General features: G+C 39.5%; 1 protein-coding gene across 1 annotated transcript in view; it reads right to left on the reverse strand.

The window, feature by feature from the left end:
- LOC110950935 (cadherin-7) overlaps positions 1-14,819 on the reverse strand; it is a 120,760-nt gene that overhangs the window by 47,524 nt on the left and 58,417 nt on the right. Inside the window, 1 exon segment of the mRNA XM_051940460.1 lies at positions 197-364. Within this exon segment, the coding sequence (XP_051796420.1) occupies positions 197-364 (168 nt within the window).

The following is a 14,819-nucleotide window of genomic DNA, read 5'->3' on the forward strand; positions in this document are numbered from 1 at the left end:
AAGTATGCGCTCATTTGGTTTTCATAGCTCAAGTGGGTTCAAGCCTCACTTAACTGAATAAAACAAAAACAAAAAGAAGCACTGCAAATAAACACGTAGGGAGCTGGAGTTGTTTTCCTGATTGCTGAGGAGCTGTTGAACATGACATGTGCAGGTTTAATCAACCCCGTCAGGCCAATCAGGGGCAGAGTCTTACTGTGAGTGAACCGTGGCGGGTTGTCGTTGACATCGGTGAGCGTGACAGTGACGGACGTGGTGCCGGACAGGCCGCCCATCTGGCCCACCATGTCTTTGGCCTGGATGACGAGCACATACTGGTCCCTCGTCTCCCGGTCCATGTTGGGCAGAGCTGTCCTGATGACCCCTGAAACAAGAGCCAGAGAGGAAGATGATGCAGAAAAGTGGTTCCCAAGTTTGTTCCCATACACACTTTACCAACAAATAAACACTCAATACCCCTTCGGAAACACTGCCATCATCTTTGTGTTAATTGAAACTGATTCTGTGTTTGGATGTAGCCAATATTTAGCCAATATCTTTGGATAACTGTTCCACTGGTAATTTAGCCATCTATTTCCACCATGTATTAATGACTTTTAGCTAAGTATTTAAGTAATTTATCAATAATAAAAATAAAAAAATAAAAATGTTTGTCATATAAACTGTTTATCCATTAATTTAATTTTTACTTTTCACCCATTTATTCAGGATTTTTATATAACAATTTCGACCATTTATCTGTTAGCTACAAGCTATCATTTCAGTTTATCATTTGGCTAACAATTTTATCCATTTTGTTCTCAAATTTAGCAAGTACTTTGAACAATTTGTTTGAATTCAGTATTCACTTGTTTATCCATTACTTATACCTTAGTATTTTAAACACAAAGCATTTCAAAAGTTTATCTATAAGGCTACATTAAGCCATTTCCTTTCATTCAACCATTTTTCATTGCTAACTAACTAGCTAACTATTTTTAGCTGTTTATTCTTAGCGCGTTTCAATCACATATTTCCACCAACAATTTTAACTATTTAACCCTTACCTTTTCCTTTTAAAGTAATTTTATCAGTCTATGATTTTCATTTTTTGTCTGTTCACTAATTTCAGTTGTTTCAGTTGAACAAACCAACAATATTGACAATTTGTTCTTTATTTTGAATGAAGTGAATTATTAAATTGTTTATCCATTACTTTTCAGCTTAACCTTTAAAGTATTCTCTTTTTTAAAAAATAAATGATTTATAAAGCATTTTTAGCTAAAAATTTCAGCTATTGGGCACTTTTCCTATAACCATCTATCAGTTTCCTAGCTGTTAATTACTTTTTTTTTTTTGCCTATGATTCACCTCTTCACTCATTATTTTTAGAGAACCTCTCAGTTTGCATTCTGCTTTTCACACACTCATAACAACATGGCGTGATCAGGTATTCCAGATGACTGAGTATATGAATAAGCTTTCTATACATTTCGAAGTCAATTAATCCTTTCTACATTTTGAAACTGATTAAGTTACTCCATGTGCATCCAAAGAAAGTGACAGGTCAAAAAAAATTCTCATAAACTTGCTATGTTCCTGTTGGTTTCATCAGTATTTTGCTGCTTTGTCTTCCTTCAAGATGATTGATGATTGCAGTCAGAACTTCACTCCAGTGCCAAGCTTTACATTCTCCCACTTCACTGCGAGTGCTTTTATTAATACTAAAGCAACAAAAGGACGTCGGCAAAATTACAAATCAAGTCTGAAAAATAATCAAGCTGTGACAGAAGTTGGCATTTAGACCACTGATGTTCTGAAGGTCGGAACGAAAGATCTCAAAATATGAATTCAGGCTTGAAGTGGCTGTTCGCATCAATTCTTCAAGCAGTAATTGTGAGAATGCATAGACTTCGGGTGACCTGTTTACACACCAGCGATGATTCAAATGTGCTGTCACTCCGGATAGTTTAGGAGTCTGAGTCTACTGTATGACGAGATTAATATGAAGACGCTGTCAAGGAAGTGAGCACATGCAAGGGGACATTTTAGCTGCCGGGGGAAGCATTATCTGTCTATCCCCCTGTCATGATTGATCTCTATCAGAAAAAGATCAGCCATGTGACAACACGGGCATGAAATGACTGGTGTTTGTCTGGAATTGTCTGTTTGCACCTGAGCTCCCGCACAGAACTACCACAACAGCGTTGAACCAAGTTATGGTACACAGGCAGAAAATAATAAAAAAGCTTATGGAGGAATCTTTTCATGAACGCAATTTCTCTAATCTCAGCTTTATCTCTTGACTACAAAGATGATAATTCCAGAAAAAAAATTAAGGCGACGCATTTAAATGCAAAGAAACGTGTCCTAATCCTTCAAAAGCAATCACTGTTGCTTTCAAAGTTAATGACTTACCACACAATGTTTCATTCATTAAATGGCACTTATTAAAGATTTCTACAGAACATGGAAGATTACTCATTAAGAACCTCACAAAGCCATAGCGCACAGCTCCCGAATAAATGACTCACTTTTAGTTGCTTTATCGCATTCACAGCCTGATGGAGCAGATCAAGGGAGTTGGCACCTGAAGAATTTCCCATAATCCTTTAAATTACATTCAAAAAATGACATGTTATTGAGGTCAAATCTCACACGGATGGAAAAAAAAAAAGAAATCTATACATGTTTGCTTGGTTCATGCATAATTCGTTATCAGCTCTGCCCTTGACTAGCGCTGCGTTGTTGGTAGAAATTTAATCACCAAAAAAAATGTTTGCAGATTTCACAGATTTACTCAAAGCTGCCCTAATCAATATTTTGTACACAGTGTGATGAGGAAGGTGTTTCAGCATCGTTTATCATTCATTTATTTTGCTTTCACAACTGCGATTTCACAGTCGGTACAGTCTCTTTAACCTTGTTTTTTTTTTAGCACTGTACAGTCGGTTTACGTTTCGGTTTGTATTCAGATGAGTGTAACGTGTGCTTCCTCCCCAGCAGCAAACGACAAACACATCAAGTCAGTCAATCTAAAAGGACAATGAATACTGGCCATTCATCAGATTGTCAAAAGCACGATTCAAACATAACGCAAAACCTGATGCAAAGGTTATTCTTCAGTCACATTTGTTGCCCATTGTGGGTTCATTTTTGACTGCAGTATAAAGTCCTGCACCTCTGGCTAAAATTACAGAGGTTTAAAAATTAAAAAAATCATACTTTACTTCTACATACAACAGATATTCTACCATTTGTGTTTTGAATTTTTCTCCATAATTGTCTCCTATTTAAGTAGAGAAAACTCAAAAATAACCTCTGTGCAGTATGACATAATGTCATAAACTGTGGAAAAATTAAATAAAGTTGAATGTCTTTCATTGTTTATTTTTACAAATAATGTGTCTACATGTGTTGCCAGTACTGGATATAATGAATAGAATAGAAGACTACAGACACGACATTGTTATTTTACTATGTACATTTTAAAATAGTTTCCAGTCTGTCTTCTATCTGCTATGTGAATACACAGCCTGCAGTTCAGTCCAGCTCATCTGAATAGTTCCTACATTTTTTTTGGCATGACTGTTAATCGCAGTTGAGTCAGTGATAGTCTGATAGTCTCTCAGTTGCGTTCAGGAGGGCAGAATTTTTCATTTTTTACAGATTCCTTATAGACAAATTGCTTTATCTATATGAAAAATGCAGTAGTAGCGTAGGGCATTAGGTGGATTACCACACATTTAAGCTTAGATTTGGTTTATTTTTTGATGGAACTGTACATAACGCATGATATATTTATGTATATATTCAGAAAGCTATAAAAAATATGATAAATGGTGTCTTTTTGGCATTTAAAAAAAATGTTTATACCAGAGAAGGTCAGAAGGTAAGCTAGCTATGGGCTACTCATAAATGTATTAGCATATAGCTAGCCTGCACCACAGGAAGCAGCACTTTTTCCACTGCAATCATCAGTTGTACAGAAAAGAACAAAAGGTGTTACTATTCTGATACTGAAGTCTAAATTTGTGGGGCCGCCTTTTTAAAAACTAATTCCGAGTGGATTTATGGATGTTTATCTCCATCACAAATCTGATAAACTGCTGTCACTGAGATGATTAAGGGCCTCTACATCCAAAAAGTGAGTCGTGTGAATTCTCTTAACCGAGTTACGACTCCGAAACAGGCAAGCGCCGTTTATTTTATGCAAAAAGCACCATTTGGGTGATGAGGCCGGATGTAAAATGCTGCACGCAACCCTTTTCCCACCTCACGCCTCAACTTATCCTCATAGTTGCTTTAACCTGAGGAAGGATTTGAAGTGTGGTTTGCAGGAGGAAAGAAGCACACGCATCGAATTTACAATTCACCTCAACCCAAAGAAAACAAAGGAGGAAGGACAACAAATTGAGAGAAGTGGGCCAAAAGACTTGAAGAGAAAAATGAAGATGCTTTTTGACCGTCAGTCGCGGCAGTACTTGAAAATAAACAGTTCCATTAAGCGTTTAATTTCCTCTCTCTCTCTGCCATCCTTTATTAATGTCATTACAGTCCCTCCAACTGAAAACTGTTATTGGCTACTCTAAGTAAATGGCTCAGTTAGCTAAATTATAGTGAGCTGTCCACTTCTTTTCTCTAAAGTCCCTGCCTTTGGGCTTACAGTGGGATGACGTCGGTCAATAAAACAATAATCTTTAGCTGCTGCTCCACAAAACATGCCATTTCAGTGCCGCATCAAAATAATGAACAGTGGGACATTGTCATACAGCACTGAGGGGAAAACACAGCAGCCTTCCCCCTCTTTTGGTTAAGCCTCAGTGACAAAGTCAAAACATGTCATCTGTCTCTCTAGGTTTTTTTTTTTAAGCTTAATGCTTTTATGCTGAGAATTTAGGCATCTATCTCCGTGCTGTGGATATTCACCCATCTGCTCTGTTTACCCCTTGCATCCCTCTCCCATCCCCTGGTTCGTCGCTTCCTCTGTTGCCTCTTCCGCGGTGTAACCTCGTAGCCAATTAAAGAGCACCACCACTGCTCTGGTGCCTGCTGCAGTGACACCTGTGAACCCTGTTTACCGAGTTGCATCAGAAAAGGTTACTCGGAGCCTTCAATCCAGCAAGCCTCCCTAAACAGAACAAAAAAGTTTTCTGTTCCCTTCTCCGCACAACACAGAGACAAATATATGCATGTCTAGACTTGAGAACGAGGCGTCTTTAAACATTCAGGAGAAGTAAAAAGCTGAGGAGGAAGCTGGATAATGGTTGGATTATAATAACAGCTGCAAAAAAAAACACAACAAAAAAGAAAAAGATGTTAAGTTTGTGGAGCCAGCAGTGAGACAAATGGATCCTCTCGCTAAACCATAGATAGGCTTCACACACAATTTATATACTTATTTAATATCAGCTTGGTGTGTTGGAGTCTGAGAAATATTGGCTGTGGTTAATGATGCCATGAATCCTGATTCCAGCAAGCTTTATGGAAAAAACCCCCACAAAAAACAGCGACATGTTTCTTCTCCCGCCTGGCCAGAAGCACACATACTTCTCGGGAAGCAGCGCTGCTAATCCACACGGCGTTGTAGCGAGGCTGTTGTTTGTCTGCTGGGTGCCAGCCCCCTCGCTCTCTATCTCTGTTACCCCGTGCGGCGCTGGTGTCATTCCTGGGGAGAGGCGATGATTAAAATCCTTCTGTCGCTATCGCGGCACGGCCTCGCATTGCGCCGTGACTCCTCGCCTCCGGTGCAAGCCAGACGCATTGTAGCCGCGCATTTATCTAGCTGTCTCCACACCACTGGCGGCAGACGGGTGGGCCATGCTCCCTGCTAAAACCCAGATACTTGACATTTGTCTTGCAAGGAGGAAATAAAAGTGCAGACTTCGGAGGAACCCTCTGGCTCTGCGTGCAGCTACGAGAGGTACTGATGAAGGTGATGAACACTTAAACATGAAGGGTGCAGTGTGTGATTTGCCGAACCTTCAGGCGGTCCGCTTACAAGGAATAGATCCCATAACACAGAAACAGGCCATACAAATAGGGAATAAAACCTGCAGCTGAGGTAGTTTGTTACTGAGTGACATTCAAGCATCTAATCACCGGTCACTATACCTACCCAGGGAGTGTGAAAAGGCCACATGATGCCACGGTACAAAAGAGCAGCATGTTCTGGGGATGTATCATTACGTCCAAAATGTTACAGGGGGAAGGGTTCACTCATTTGTAATCTTAAGCTGAAAGGAAATGTGTTTCTCTGCACACACACTGTTGTTTGTGATTAGAATGAAAAAAAAATTGCACCTCCCGCTCCATATTACCTGCCTGAACAGCAGGAGGCAGGCAGATTTATATCTCGCCTTCAGCTGTAATGTTCTCGATTTAGTGCAGCCACCACAACAAGAGGCCTGAGCAAAGCCACACACTTTTTTTTCTGAAAAAAAAAAGAAGAGGAAAGCACATAAGGTTGTTTTTTTTTTTTCATAAAAAAGGCCACGTTAATAACTTAATCACACCTCTGATTACAGCAAACCCTTCTTCTCATGACCTCGGTGTCAAAATTCCATGGCTGTAGAGTACACAAGGACTGGACGTGGCCTTTTCCTTTTATTTGAGCGATTTCACTTTAATTAGATTCTTAGTCCGAGAGGAGATGGAGCTCAGTCCGTCAAGGCTTCTATCACCTGAGTGCCTGCCATATTCAGATGTCATACTCAAGTCGTTTTGAGAGGCATGCCGTGTCACATCTTAAACAGCCCCCTCAGAATGTAATTAATCCTCTCATTCAGGCACCTGGCATTTCCCACTAACCGAATTCTCTCTTGTTATTCCAGCTATTGAGGTTTGCGAGCATGCATGCATGCTTAGCGGTGTTAATGTGCTCGGATAATTGTCTCTAAAGGACTCGCCGTATCGCTGAGGTGTATGGAGCTGCAGGCAGCTGTTCAAACCTCCTTGAGCCTGCCATCAATTAGAACCCAGTCCTTACCATTTCCGCTTCACCTTCAAACTAAACTTCAAGCTATCAATCAATATATATTACAAAACACCCTCTTAACTGAGCACCTTTAGGCACGGCAACTTATGTATTTTGCCGACATTATGCACTGCTTGGAAGTTATTGGAGCTATTCGGGATTAAGTACTTTTCCCAAAGGCACCTTGTAGATTCAATTTGGGATTAAGAACCGGAGTAAAGAGACTTGTTAGACGAAAGGGAGCCAGGATGCTACCCACCTAACACCGGGTCACACGCATCCTCCTTCCCCCCCGACCATTAGCCCTCTGCCACTTAATCGCTAGTGCCGTATAGCAGCGCGGAGCTTAGAGTGTATTTCAGCGCCGGCACTTTGTCAAAGTCACCCTCTGCTATGGCCCAGGCGTGTGCTGCAAATGGGACTAATTAGTAACTTACAAAGACAGAAGCACAGCGCTCATCCCACAACACTCAATCGTGGCCTGCTGTCTGAGCGCTAGCGTCTCACCTCCGGAGCGTGTTCTGTAAGATACATGGTATTGACAGTCTGTTAAAAACTAACAGTGAACACAAACAACACCAGTCCCCTTCACAGCCAGTTTGCACTGGAGGTGAGATCAGGATGTTACACCTGTAGAATGAAATGCCAATGAAGGAACACAGTATTCTAATTCAAAAACGGGAACTGACAAGAGCGATAAAATACACTGACTACAAACACTCGGCTCTAGTTGTGCTATTATTGCAATGTTCAGATTCAACGTATTTCATTAGTTGTTTTTTTTTGCAAAAGTGTCACTTTTATTGACTACTGTGGAGCAAAAGTTACCCTCAGTACAAGAGATTATCACTTCGACAAGCCACTTTTCATGCAGCTAATGCAACAGCATGCTAATTTCTTGTCTACAGTGTTAATTCTATGCTACTTTACAACACCACAGTTTGCAGTTCTGCTCATATTATTTTGCCCTCCAACGTAAAGGACGTATTGCACAATCAATTTCCTAGCTGACTGCTTTCTATACCCACAGATGATGCATGTCTGCCCAGTTCATTAATGTGCTGGTTTATTTTTCTAGCAGCCACTATGGCAGCAAGTGGTAATTATGGAGAGAATGCTACTTGTAGTGTCTATTAGTAGCTCCAGCACGGAAGTGAACTTAATCTTAAGTTAGCTAATGTTAGCCACCACTGGTTATAATGCAGCTAGTGAAGCTGTGGCACCAAAACTTCCAAGTGTATCAAACTGAACAGGGGTGCATTTTATTGCTTAAGATTGGACATTTTTTATTTTTAAAAGCACAACTGTATTATTTGTGTTTTAAAATGTACATATTGCAGCTTTAAAATCATTTGGGCTACACTGTACTGTACATTTTAGATGCATATATCCCTCAGACGGTGAGTTAACTGCTGTTTAGGCATATCCTCTGATATTAAATGGAGACTTTCAAGACAGAGTACTAAAAAGAAATCACAAGAAACTTCCTTATATAACGAAATCAAAAACACTAAAATGGTGTCAAGCGTCATCCCTGCTTTCTTAATTGTACCTGCTGATTTCTGTCCATTACCACTCATTTGCACAATGTGTGTGTCCACTCATGCCTGCACCTACAAACACTCAACACAATACAGAGTTCCACTGATTATGTTTTGTCTCTTGCGCGGCAGGAAAAATGAGATATTTTACTGTATAGAAATCACAATGAGACACATTCGGGTGAGAAAACAACTACATTCATGAGAATTCCAGTCATTCTAAGGCAGTAAATACACATTTTTTATTCATTTCTTGACATCATTTTGGGGGCTGTACAGTGGCTTGGTGGTTAGCACTTTCGCCTTGCAGCTAGAAAAACTCTGGTTTATGTCCCAGCCGTCCTGCATGGAGTTTGCATGTTCTCCCTGTGCATGTGTGGGTTTTCTCCGAGTTCTCTGGCTTCCTCACACAGTCCAGAAATGTGCTGAGGTTAATTAGTCACTCTAAATTGTGAAATCGAGCGTGCTTGTCTGTATATGTAGTCCTGTGATACTCTGGTGACTCGTTCGTAACCCAGCTGGGCTAGGCTCTAGTCCCCCTGCGACCCTAATGAGGATCAAGCGATGTATAGACAATGGATGGATGGATATCGTCTTGTTTAATATCTGCAGGAAGAGGCATCTTTTCTTACTTTGTCTCTGGAAAATGGAGCAGGTATGTCATGGGGCCTGTGGGATCTGAATCCCAATGCAGTCCACTAGTGTCAAGATGCATTTAAGTGCTTATGCCTACATATAAAAGACAATGATATGTCCTGGGAATAGACATAAACAAAGCAAGAAGGGAATTGTTTCATAGGATATTCAATAGCTTCACTTGAAGGCAACAGATGCAAACTGGCATCAAAGCACATAACGGAAAATTTGGTGAACAAATCTCAAGCGTGATTCCTTCCTGGCTCACAACAGCTACTCAGAAACTTAACCTCAGCAAAGTAGAGTGGTTTCTTTCTGTAAAATGCATCATTCCTTGATCTTTCTTTATTTAAATGTGGTTTGTGCGATTTTCATGGCTGTGCTAAAACTAAAATTATTACTTGTGCACCTTGGAGAATTGGCTGAAGTGTTTACATTCAGTAAACTTACATTCAAGTAAGATGCTTAAATTTGAAATAAAACTTTTTTTAGTTTCTGCCAGTAAACAGATAATTAAAATCTGCCAATAATTATCAAGGTCTGTTTTATTGTGATACATTTTTCAGCTGTATGTCAAGTTTATATTTCATTTTTTAAGGGCATCTAAGATTGCAATTAAAAACTTCTTAACACCCTGACAACTCATTACAAAATACAAAAAGTGCAGGTAGACTCACATTTGGTGACACCTCCGCTTCGATTCTCATTCAACAAGCCGACTGCTTCTCATTATTAATGCCGTTCAGTTTGTACCCATGTGCAAATGTACTTAACTCTGGTTAGTGTCACAATCAACTGCAGGAGAACACAGGCCACTTAAAGCAAGTAATCATAACCCATTAAAGCTTTTGAAATATCAACCTTGGGATTAAAAGAATCCACTTAGCTTAATGAAAATCGTCAGCTGAGGCCGTGAAAGCGTGAGCTCCAGTCATTGAGCCGAGAGTCTAAAAAAAAACATGATATGAGAATAATGGGGACTTTATGGGGCAGACATGCTGTTTGAACATCACTTAAGTAAATGTCTTCTCTCGCTCTAATTGGTATTGATCTCATGAAATCTCATTCAAGAGTCATTGATGGGCACAAGTGTTCTCGCAAACTTTTTAAAAAAACTGCCAGAGGCAAGCGATCAAATTTTCCATCAGTCCTGTGCCAGCTTTGTATATTTTACTCAGAGCTATATGATAAATGAAGCCCCCCTTTTATTCAAGTTCTTTATAATCAAATTTAGTGAATTTTAAGCCACTTTAAGGCTTAAAGTAGCAGAAATTAGGATGTACAGGGTATCTAAAACAGCTGAAGCCATTTAATCCCGAGCTGACATTTTTCCCAAATGTAATCAGTTAAAAGCGAGATTCTTCGCAAATAATTCAAAGAAATAAACCTCAAATGGACACAATAAATACGAAAAGTGGCAGGTTTGCGTGCAAAGTTGATGACACGACGGGATTGGTTTTTACAGATAACCGGCAGAGCATTTTGTAGCGGCGTAATTTTTTATTTCCCCGAGGAAGTTCTTCTTGAAAGGAAACTAAATGAAGATGAAGACGAAGGTAACCAAGTGAGCACTTCCTCATATTTCTCTCAATTACAGTTGTGTCTCGTACTTTTTCAGGGAGCAATATAAGGGGCTAAAGTGTAAGAAAATCATCAATAAACCAATAGAGACTTGTAGACATTAACAATGCTGCTATGAAAGAGTGCAGGATCTTCTCCTTGACGCACAAGTCACTGTACTATAAGTCTTCTTTTTATTTTTGCAGCGGGTTGTTATTAAGGTTAGTCCTGTCAAACAAAAGAACATGTCTTCATGCTTCCCTGCATCGAGTCCCACATGGAGTCACACCCCTCTGACGGCCATCCATGCTATTCAATTCTGACACCAATATTGCATCTCATAACCGTGAGATCCAATCACCTTCTACGTGAATGGAAAGGGAGCCAAGTATAATCAGTCGTGGTCAGACGGAGATGGGCAGCAGCAAGGCGAGGCGCTGGCAGGGGCCCAAGGGCTGTATCTGAGTGTACGTTTGACTGTGTGTGTGTGTGTGTGTGTGTGTGTGTGTACTTGTTTGACAGGTTAATAAACCAGCCGTTGTACTACAGAAAGAGCACCAATGCGGGGGTTTATCTGTGGGCTTTGTTTTATGCTTAAAGCTGCGCTAAGCAACTCTTCATGCTTAAACCTAAAATTCACTCGGCAAATACTTTTCCCCCAAAGTGACTTCCATTTTTTATCCGAACACAAAGCTCTAAAAGCCCACTGTACACTACCTGCTCAGTGCCAAAGAGACAGGCAGCGCAAAGACAGTGTTAGCAAATACTGTGTTGCGTTTAGCAGCTAAAGAGACACATATTTTTTTCCTTGAAGGATTTGGAGAAAACTAAACCAGAGCTAACAGGAGAGTGCATGTGCCTACTTAGGCTGGAATACCACTGCAAACGAACAGGTTTTCCGCTACAGAGCTAAAAAATAATAAGAATATTCAACAAAAGACATGCTTAAGAACATTTACCAGCTAAAGTTATGTCCCTTAGGAGGCGGTGGCGACCAAATCTGTGCTAAAACGGAGACTAAAGCTTGGATTTACAATCCAAATAATGCTATTTCTTCAGTATCTTATTATCTAGTGGTTAATTTTTCCTTTTCTACTGATATTAAATATTTGCACTATCAACTTTCCAGCTGTAACAATGCAAATTTCCTCACAGTGAGATTAATAAAGCCTTATCACATTGTATCGTATCATATTGTATCATCTGTTTAATGTGTTCCTAAACACATCCTCTATGTCTCTTTAACTTTGTGATAATATCGGCTGTCCACATTGTGTTTGCAGCATGTTGTTCTAAACTAAGCAGCATCAAAATCTTCTGAATATCTTTACTTCACTTCATAGTGTTGTAGCTGTAAGTGTTGGCTTGTTCTGGCAAGAGATGGTGATTAAATAGCATTAAAAGTTAATTTGTGCAAATCAAATTAGGGCTGCACAGTGTATCCTTTTAACATTAACACTGCAATGAGCACGACAGTCAGGAGATGTGATGTGAAGGAAGGCAAATTAACACATCAGGCAACAATGTTTGCTGTTTTTTCTTGATTAAAAAAACAAATAGCTCTCATTTTCTGTAACTAACCTATAAGAGAAGTTGGATATAATAGAATTTACTCTGATTTAAGAGTTGTTGGATAGTCCGAATTTGTTTCTGACTTGCAAATGTTGCCACTACACAAGGTAATGAGTGATTTGTTTGACCATTTAAATCAGCATCACAAATCTCTGCATGATTAAGTCAAATCTGAATGGCATCCAAATCAAAAAGGTATTTTGGATGCTGTTGCCAGTGTTACATTGTACAAGGAAGGTTCCAAATGTTTCACACTTCAACAGAGTCATTTTTCAGGAGATGCAATATCCAACAAAACCCCCATTTTTCATATTGCAATGTATATTTCCAAAGAGCAAACTGTCACAATGTCAGTTTTTTGGAAAATTGTGCAGCTCTAAATCAAATAAATGTGGTGGTCGATGACATTGGATTCTTCATTTCGTGAAATGAAAGCAGAGAAGTAGCAAAAATGTTCACTAAAGCATAAATATAAACTATATCAGTTTATATGTTACTGGAATTTTTTTTAAAAATGTGTGTTTTAAGACATTACTTGAGTGATTTCATACACATGCACGTTGCTAACTACTCTAAAGTATCAACTAAAATTGGAGGTAGTCTGCCTTAGGCTAAATTTAGATTAATTTATTCAGGATATGAGCTATTTTTTAGCTTAAGAGATGGCAAAGGATCAGATCAACCAACATCCATGGATGTCAAACCCTTGATCACCAGCTGCATTCACGGCAGAAAAGGAAACGAGAAAAACACTGAAGCATAAATTCCAGAAGTTCCAAACTCAACTCATCTTACAGAAGGTGATCACAGCATTTTAACACATTAATTAGCCCACAGAAGTTTTAGCTTCTAAGAAACACGAAGAACTTCACTTATAATCAAAGACTGCCAGCCTCAGAGTGGTCCCAGTGGAACTGCTGGAGCTTTAAGAGTATCAGTGAGGAACTTTTTCATTTAGAGTGTATAAAACATGTAAATGTTCACCCAAAAACATGGTAACATGAAAATGTTTGCTAATGAAAGCTGCAGCGGGAAGCTTCATTAGTTGAAGGTCCCCGGAAAGTAAAAAATACCATTGAAATTCTGTGATAGTGTGCAGGCTTCACAGCTAAATGTGTTGATGAATTTTGATGCTCACAACATCGTATCCTTCTCAGACACCCCATCCATTATGCCATACAGTATATAGTTATTTCCTTTCTTGTGATACACATTTATTTTTCTTGAATGCTCCATTTTCTTCCGGTGGTTAGACTTATTGGATGTTTACAGTGAACTTTACAGGTCACGCTGGAGTTTGTTTTGTCGAGGCTCCCTCTTATTTCTGTGTCTGCCTGAGTGTGAAAAATAAGCGACATAAATCCCTGCATTGCAGTGGCTTTCACCAGTTCATGAATTAGAACTACATTCATAAAATCCCAGCCTATATTTGTGTGTGTGTTGCTCTCGAAGCAGAGGATGAAGCTTAATATTATGGGATGGCCCATATTTCCCTGTTTTCTTGCAAGAGTGCTTTGCATGAAGTAGCCGAGCCTCGGCAGGGCAGTGGCTAATGAGCCAGCTATGAAGATGTAGCGAGGACTGCCGCTGCACTTTCTCAGGATAAAACGGCCCACAAGTCAACAAACCACCTTACATCTTATGCTGAAGCTCATTTTAGCCGTTTTCTCTGACTTTTAACTGTTTTCTAATGTGAATGCTATCATCTTCATCATACTAAGTGGCAACACTTGCTAAAGTTCGCTTGTCTGCCGCCTTCTCTCCAGCTTTAGTGCAACCTTCATTAATTTGCCGATGCCAAAATTAGTGAGTCAGTGGTGTTTCAGTGTCTGCACCAGGCACTAGAATTGCATGCGTACAAGGTTAAAGCCCACTAAATACCTCTTGAAAGAAAGAAAACACATAGAAAGGCAGAATTCCTGTGCAATAAAATGTTCACAAAACTATTTTTCTAATCAAAAAAATTGAGGTCATTCAATGCTACTGAGTTGTAAGCACAACTGGCAACATTAAACTACCCAGTCCTTGTTTACTGGTTTCCAAATCATCTGAAAGTTTTTTTTTTCAATCTGTGGACATACTATCAAAACTAACTGGTAGTGGCACTGGTTGCTACATTAGTCACACAACACAGTAACACAAAGGACTTTCGATTGTTGTGGAGACACTTCCATCAATAACAAAAGCAATCCACTGGACCTCCAGCTCCTGAGAGGCTGAGACTGCATCAAGACTAGTAATGTCTAGATCAAGCCTTTATATCCCTCATCTGATCCCAGTGATTTGATATTTAGCATCTGCTGTTACCGAGTCCAAATCCAAACCCATTTTTTTCAACGAAACATTCAAATATATTAAGATTAATACTATTCTATATGCTTGGCAACTGAACAGCTTAGCAATGCATTAAAAAATATGTTTCTGCATTTAACCTTTTCTTTAACCATTAACCTTTTCATGAGCCTTGGGCTGTTCCATGTTGGCAAGCACAGAGCACTGGGGGAATTTGGCTCGCAAGAAGCACCATGACAGAGACTTCTGTGACGCTAATGTCC

Source organism: Acanthochromis polyacanthus, chromosome 20 (assembly GCF_021347895.1).
Source record: "Acanthochromis polyacanthus isolate Apoly-LR-REF ecotype Palm Island chromosome 20, KAUST_Apoly_ChrSc, whole genome shotgun sequence".
NCBI classification, from domain to species: Eukaryota; Metazoa; Chordata; class Actinopteri; family Pomacentridae; genus Acanthochromis; species Acanthochromis polyacanthus.